This window comes from Quercus lobata, chromosome 2 (assembly GCF_001633185.2).
Source record: "Quercus lobata isolate SW786 chromosome 2, ValleyOak3.0 Primary Assembly, whole genome shotgun sequence".
NCBI lineage: Eukaryota > Viridiplantae > Streptophyta > Magnoliopsida > Fagales > Fagaceae > Quercus > Quercus lobata.
Genome location: NC_044905.1, coordinates 42263607 through 42271710, shown reverse-complemented (window position 1 = coordinate 42271710; position 8104 = coordinate 42263607). Strand labels below are relative to the sequence as shown.

Genomic DNA, 8104 nt, shown 5'->3' with positions numbered 1-8104 from the left:
GAACTTTCCAGGCCCCACACCGAAAGTGCACTTCTCGGCGTTCAAGCACAGCTTGTGCTTCCAGAGTATCTCAAATACTCCCCGGAGGTCTTCCGTGTGTTACGACTCCCTTTTGCTCTTTACCACCATGTCGTCAATGTATACTTCCACCGTGCACCCAATTTTCTCTCGGAACATCCTCGTCATCATCCGCTGGTATGTGGCACCGGCGTTCTTCAACCTAAATGGCATGACCTCGTAGTGATAGTTAGCACTCGGGGAAATAAATGCTGTCTTTTCTCGGTCCTCGGGAGCCAAGGCAATCTGGTGGTACCCCTGGAAAGCATCCAAGAAGCTCATCCTCGGGTGTCCATACGTGGCGTCTACTAGTTGATCAATCTTGGGCATTGTGAACGGATCCTTGGGACATGCCCTATTCAAGTCTATGAAATCCACACAAACTCTCCATTTACCATTCTTCTTCTTCACCACCACCGTGTTCGCCAACCACCTCGGGAAGAATATTTCCGTTATCGCCCTTGCTTCCTTCAGCCTCTAGACTTCCAAGTTCACCACATCAGCATGCTCCTTCGATGATCTCCTCGATTTTTGCTTTTTCGGGGGGAATGATGGGTCCACATTAAGCTTGTGGACAATGAACTCGGGATCTACGCCGGGCACTTCGTATGGACTCCAAGCAAAAACATCCACGTTCTGTAAAAGAAACAACAACATTTCTGTCTTTTCTTGGTTGTTCATGCTCGTGCCTATTTGGAAATACTTGTCTTCGTCCGGAAAAATTCCGACCTTCAGAACCTCCTCGGCAACGTCCGCCCCCGTTTCCCCTCGGGGCTTCTGTGATTGCTATAAAGGCTCTTTTTCAGTCTCTTCCGCTCGCCCGAGTTGTTCGTTCTTCCATCTGACCGCGGTGACCAGACACTGCCTAGCCACTTGTTGGTTTCCTCGCACCACAGCGACTCCATACTCGGTGGGAAATTTCACTTTCACGTGCAGGGTGGACGGAACGACCTTCATTGCATGGATCCACAGCCTTCCCAATATTGCAGTGTACGGTGAGAATGACCGGACTACTATGAAGGTCACTATTACTTCCTTGCCTTCCATCTCCACCGAGAGAGAAATTTGCCCTTCGGGAACCACGACCCTTCCGTCAAACGAGACCAATGGCGTGTCATATTTCGCTAAATCCTGACTCTTCAATCCGAGCCCTTCGAACAGGTCCGGGTACATCACGTCGGCCCCGCTTCCTTGGTCTATCATCACTCTTTTTACCAAGAACCCACTTATCCGAACTGTTACTACCAACGCATCATCATGAGGTTGGATCGTCCCCTGTAAGTCTTCTTCCCCAAAAGAGATGGTTAGCCGACCAACTTTCATCCTTTTCCCGGGTGATTCTCCTTCTGTGCAAGCCACTGTCAGTACCCCTTTTGCTGCCGCCGTACCTCTCGGTGCAGCGTGGATGACTTCGATCACTCCCAGCGATGGCGGGAGGGGATTCCTTCTCTGCTGAACACCCTGGCCGGAATTTTGGTCAACGGAGTCCACTACAAACTCTTTCAGATACCTCGCTTTTGCTAACTGCCCGAGATGATCTTTCAGTACCCGACACTGCTCGATGGTGTGCCCTTTGTCCCTATGGTATGTGCAATACAAGTTCTGGTTCCACCGAGATAGGTCACCTCCCATTTTGTTCGGCCACTTGAAGAATGATTCGTTCTTGATCCGATCTAAAATTTTATGCACAGGCTCTTTGAACGCCACATTAACTCCCTCAATTTGCGCCTTTGGTTCTTGCATCCTGAAATCTTTTTTCGGTCTTGCCGAGGTAAAGCCTTGTCGAGATCTCCCGAGCAATGGGGCTTTCCCCTTATTTTGTAGCCAATCATCTTCCAGGCATTTATACTCCTCAATGCGCTTCATAAGCTGCCTCATATCCTTGGGAGGTCTTTTTGTCAACGATTCCCGTAATTCAGAATCTTCGGGGAGCCCCATCCTGAAGGTGCTTGCCGCTATCTTCTCATTTCCTCCACCGATCTCGTTGTAGAGTTCCCAGTACCGGCTGGCGTAACTCCGAAGGGTTTCACCGACCCTCATCTTTATGGAAAGTAGCGCATCCACCGGCTGCGGCACTCAGCTGCATGTCACGAATCTACTACCGAATTCTTGAATCAGCTTGGCAAAGCTACGAATGAAGCCTTTTCGTAACCCATTGAACCATCTCAGGGCCGTGGAACCGAGACTGGAGGGGAATACCTTACACATCAAGGCATCATTGTGTGCATGCAAGGACATCATGTGGATATAATGACTGACATACTCCACAGGGTCCGTCTTCCCGTCGTAGGAATTGAATGGCGGTCTTGTAAATCTACCCGGCATAGGGGCCCATTCAATTTCGTCTGAGAATGGTGACCGAGCAGCCCTTCGTAAGGCTCGGCTCATGCCGTCCATGGCAGCACTGTGGGGTCGCCATTCCTCTAGCGAATCAGACCCTCGGTCCCCGTATTCATGTGAACGCGAACGGTCCCGGCAGTGACGTGTCTCTCGGGAATGTGAGTGATTCCTTCGCCGGTGTGATTCTTGAGAGGGTGATCAGTTTTGGAATCGTCATGTACCGGATTGGCTAGAGCTCTCTTCGCGCCGATCTCCCGTGCTATCATTTCTCCTTTGCTGGTGGTGGCGGTCCTTTTCTTAGCGCCGACCCCTTGCTTCCAACTCTAGACCCATCACCAGTCTGCGCAACCGCTCCAGCTCTCGGTCTCTGTCATTGTACTGCCTATGTCCCGAGACGCCGGACATAGTTCAGCGGGTCTGATCTGACCCTTCTCCCAGGCCAGACTCTTCTTCTCCTCATAGGCGATCCCTATCCTTGCGCCTTTTCTATCTTCGTTCCCGCCATGTGGACCCCCGAGAAGATCCCACGGAACCGCTCTCAGCACGCCCTCCCGAATGACGTTCGGACATTTCCCTTATTTGAGTCTCAGTCGAACCACAGCTTTGTAGGAGGGCCCCACGATGGGCGCCAATTGTGCAAACCCAAAACAAGACTGTTGGGCTCAGCCTCCTTTGGGCTCACAATTTATTTGTAAGGTGGGCCTCAAGATTTCCTACTTTGGGTCGTTCTCGGCACAGAGACTCAAGGTAGTATTCCTCCCTCTCTAAATGACTGTTTTCACTTCTCTCTCTTTGAACCCCTTCATCTTCCCCAACTTCTACTATTTATAGCTTAGGTTAGTGGGGAGATAATGATTACTGCCACCGCTAGTGCAATTGAAGGTCCAATATTATCTGTTTTAAGTGAGAGTTTAGGTGAGAGTGGGATGCAACAATTATGGCCTTGGAACTTGGTTCCAGTTCAGGCGAATCTGCTCGGTAATGGTGTTCCCCAAGCATCATATGACTTGCCCGGACAGGGTTTATATGATTGTTCGGGAGGTACCATGCCGAGCGCATCTCTGGATCCGAGGCCCAAAAACTCGTTTTTTATGAAGGCAGTTTCAAGAAGGATTTAGGGCGATGGGGCCGTTTCATTGGGCCTGAGCCCAGGGCCCATATGGGTCTTGGGATCTAGGTGTCGTACAGTACAAAATTAACTGACTAGCCAAATTAAGAAACTTCACAAAAAATGAAAAAACCCAGCAATCCTTAACCATTTGAAATTACATTGAAACACTCCTTAACCATTTGAAATTACATTGAAACACACACACACACACACACGCAAACTCAAACTACAAACAGAATATACAAAGTTTAGGATTATTGTAAAAAAATTTCAAAATTTTGAAAAAAAAAAACCCAGTAAGGCTCAAATTCCAAACCTCGTATTCAAGATTGGATCTTTTCTCGTCCACCGCAATGACTTGCACTGTCAAAACCAGACCTGCCCCATCTTTTTCGGGTCTGGGTCGGTCCTCAACAAAATTTTCAACGCCATCGCTCTCTTTATCGGACACGAACCCATTAGGCTGAAAGGTCTCGAGCTCTTCACCGGGTTCAAATACTACCAAATCGGAGCCTCCATAGTACTCTTCTTCTTTTCCGTCGAATCCAGCGACCAAGCTACCAAGGCGGTCCGAGAAGGCTCGGCGGGCTTTGTCGGGAACAGGAAGCGGAAGCTTGAGCTTGCCTTTGAGCATGGTGGTGATAGTAGGTGAGTTCGGAGTGAGTCAAGGGAGGTGAATCGGGCGAGTTGAGTTGGTGGGTGTGTGATAATATTCCATTGAAGTTGGGAAGAAAAGAAGGGTGTGTTGGTTTTTCTTGCCTAATCCAATCCTAAAAAAATGTGGATTGATTTTGTTTTGTACGATATTCATTTATGATTTTTCTGAGTTTGATTTTCTTGTGTTCTTTGTGTTTGATATTCTGGGTTTGTATGATTTTTTCTGGGTTGTGCTCTTCTGTGTTCTTAATGGAGAATGTTATATCCAAATTCATGTGTTTTTTATTTTTAATTCTGTTTTTTTTTTTTAAATTGATCAATTAAAATTTAAAATTCTAAACTGACGTGGATGGCATTTATTATTATTTTATTATTATTTTATGCTGACTTGGCATTTATTAAATAATAAATAATTTTTTTATTATTATTTTATTTGTCACGTCAGCATTTACTGTGTCAACAGTGCACTCCGTTTGCCACGTCAGCTTTTTCTGTTAGTTGAGTGACGGAAATGACTAAAATAACAAGCGTTAATTGGATTAAGGACTAAAAGTGGTAAAATAAAAATGTAGGGACCAAAATAGAAATGACCCCAAAATGTAGGGACGAAAAGAGCATTTACGCCTTAAAATTATTGCATTTCTCTAACTTTAAGTGAGTCGTTTGGGTGTTAACAAAAACTTAGGGTCTATTTGGTACATGTGTTTAAATATATATTTTTAGTTTTTAAATAACATTACACATATTTTTAAAAAAATTAAAAATTATTATTTAAACACATATACCAAACAGACTCTTAATAACTTAATTCCTTTTAGAGGTCCAGTCCTTTTGCTATTTAAAAACTAAAAATATATATTTAAACACATATACCAAACAGATTCTTAATAACTTAATTCCTTTTAGAGGTCCAGTCCTTTTGCGTGCCAACTTCATTCAGGAAGAAATTAGTTTAGATTTGACTCGTGTACGTCACTCTTCTTTATCACACTTTAATCTAACTCTCACTTTGATTTGTTGGTAGCCTTTGTTGTCTTGCTAGTGAGTAGTAATGGCCCAGTGTGAGTGAGTGTCTACTTAGCATTAATTATCATTGCTATCTAGATTTTTTTCGCTGTCCCCCTTTACTATTAAACCCTACTTTTTCGACCATTAAATCAAACTTTCTGGATAATATCTCGCACAGCCAGCCTTTTTTTTTTTTAAAAGCCAAATTGTGCGACTACTTTATTGACGATGTTGTAAAGTAACTAAAAAGAAATTAAGTAGGACATTTAACAAGGGAACAATTGTTCTTTTTTTTCCTTTTTTTTTTTTTGGTAGTGCATGATTTAAATAGGATAGTAACAGCTGTCTTCCCAGGGTGAATGCAGGTTTTACAATGTCCAAATTCTTCTCAAAAAGAATAGCGAGGGATAGAGAAGAAGAGAGGGAGAAAGGCAAAAAAAAAAAAATAGTGTTTGGATTCTTTTCTTTCCGACGCATTAGAGAGATCATTGAATTGTGTGTGTCCACGTCCATCGTATTAGAAAATGGTTTCTCTCTTCTCACCCAAAACTTTGCACTCTGCAGTGATTTGTATTAGAGTTTGAATACTGTGTTTCACGTACGAAAGCAACAAATTCATTATTAATGGGTTTGTCATTTTTCTTTTTCTTTTAAATAAATAGTTTATTTGTATATAATTACATATTTTTTAAACCTCTTCTTCTTTTTTCTTTTTTTTAAATTATAATACAACTATACTCTAACTAATATTCTGCAAATTAGCAATCAGCATTCAGCAGTCAACAAAAAAAAGTACATCCAAAAACATAAACATATGAAACATTAAAGTGCATTTAAATTCATATAATGAGCAACCATGCACCATTGAAGTGAACATCATTACTTTACTTGTTTAGTCCGTGATTTTTTATTATTGTTACTATTATCTCTGTCAGATAATGATTCTTTAGAATTAAAATTCTTAAAATAACTCCTCACGTAATTTTTAAAATCATATCTATCGATTTTGAAAAATATAGATTGGATTTTAACACAGTATCAATACAATGGTAATCAACATTTCTTAAAAGCAAGTAGTGATGTAGTAAAATTTAATCTACCCATTTCAAAATAAAATAGATAAGATTTTGGAAAATTAATGGTAGAATTAACATTTCTCTAAAAGATTAAGATCCATTTCCACAATATCTAATTCTCACTAAATGTAACAGTATTTTTCTAATAGACAATTCTAAAGATAGTAATAACTTCACCATCAAATTAAGACACTTGTATGCTTAAATATTCTTAACCTATTCTTGACGCTCGTATATTTGTAATATGAATTGTTATGTATGTCACATTCAATTAAAGTTCATCCTCAGCGTGTTGTCTCAAGTGTTATTGTTAAAAATTGTTAGGTTCTAAGACTTTAGGAACTAAATGTATTAAAACTTTAATGTGTAATGTGTTGGCAAACCATGATTAAAACTTAGAGTTTAGATTTAGGCTGCTCAAAGTGTATTTATGTGTAAAGTTGGAATTGAATAATTGCAGAATTTACTGGACTAAATCTGCAAGGCTCAATCGATCGAAAATTAGACTCGATCGATCGAACCTCGTGCAGATTATATATTCTGTAGAATTTCCACTTAGCTCAAGCCCATATGACGTGTAGGGTTTTATATTTTGCTTCAAGTATAAAAGGAAAAACCCTAGCCACATTTTAGATGTTGTTGATATGCTGTGTGTGTGAATCTCTTGTGAGATCCAAAGGTGTTTACCTTCATACACATTTAGGGTTATCAAGATCAAGATTAATGTCGAGAACTTAGTGATCTCTTCAGTTGCTATTTCAAGAGCTTAAAGAAACCTTTGAGTGGAGTCTCAAAGTCACAAGTGAGAGAACTTGTGGTTGCTGTGGATCAAGGAAAGAAATAGTCCGTAAACTCGGAGCTGTCACATGGTCATGGTAGTAAGTTTTCTACTCGAGATAGCAATAGGATGTTAGTGGTCTAAGTCTTATAGTAAAACTTGCAGAATTCATAGTGGATATGTTTTACCTTGAGTATAGTTAGATTAAATCCTCTCTAAGTTTTTTACCGATTTAGTTTTCCTGTGTTATCATATCGTTGTGTTCTTTATATTTCCGCATTATTTACATGATATGATTTACTTGTGTTAACCTAAATCTGTATAATTTATTTAAGTAATCATTTGGCTAAATAACTAGGTTAAACAACTTGTATTTTAAGGGATTTAAAAACGTACAAAAATTAAATTAAATTAACATGGAAAGATATTGAAATAAGGGAATTTTGACTGATATGATTTTGGATGTATTATATTACCCATATAGCATTTATTGAATACTAAAATATAGCATTAATAGATTCCTAGGTCACTTGGTCATCATAAATAGTAGACTTAAAAGTCTCTATTCTCAAAAGCTTGATCCGTCGACCAAAGTCGAGCCTGGAGTTCATGAGTTTCACTAAATCTCGATCGATTAGCATTTAATGAAACAGAACTTCAAATTCTTGAGTTGTTTTCTTGTGTTTTCAACGTAGACTTCAAGTATGCTCTATGACACTAACACTTATTCAAATATATAAAAACAAGGTTTTTGAAATGCAATTGCCAACACAAGATACAATACACCCTAACAAAGGTCACGTTGACCCGTGTAGAACGAAAACTAACAAAAAGAACGTAGTTCAACTTCATACCAAAACTCTGTTCATTTATCATAAAAAGAGATTTAGCCTCGCTTGCAATGTAGATTTTTTCTTTTCCGTTAATGTAAGTATGTTAATTCCAAATTTCCAACGCTTTAATTTCTTATTCCCCATAATTTCATGCCTAGTTACTTTTCATTCGATATAGTCTAGTTTGGCATTTAGTTTCACTTAATTTGGACACATTTGATTACATTTAAAAATGCGTGTGATC

The 8104-nt window shown here is 40.3% G+C and overlaps 1 protein-coding gene across 1 annotated transcript; it reads right to left on the bottom strand.

Moving 5' to 3' along the window:
• Nucleotides 1–843: 843 nt before the first annotated feature.
• LOC115964659 lies at nt 844–1935 on the bottom strand. The gene has a single exon (XM_031083925.1). It carries the CDS (start codon nt 1933–1935, stop codon nt 844–846), a length of 1092 nt encoding a protein of 363 aa, XP_030939785.1.
• Nucleotides 1936–8104: the final 6169 nt, after the last annotated feature.

Bases quoted from the DNA above. Each gene is read 5' to 3' on its own strand.
- LOC115964659 (XM_031083925.1), bottom strand. From the start codon at position 1,935: ATGAGGCAGCTTATGAAGCGCATTGAGGAGTATAAATGCCTGGAAGAT.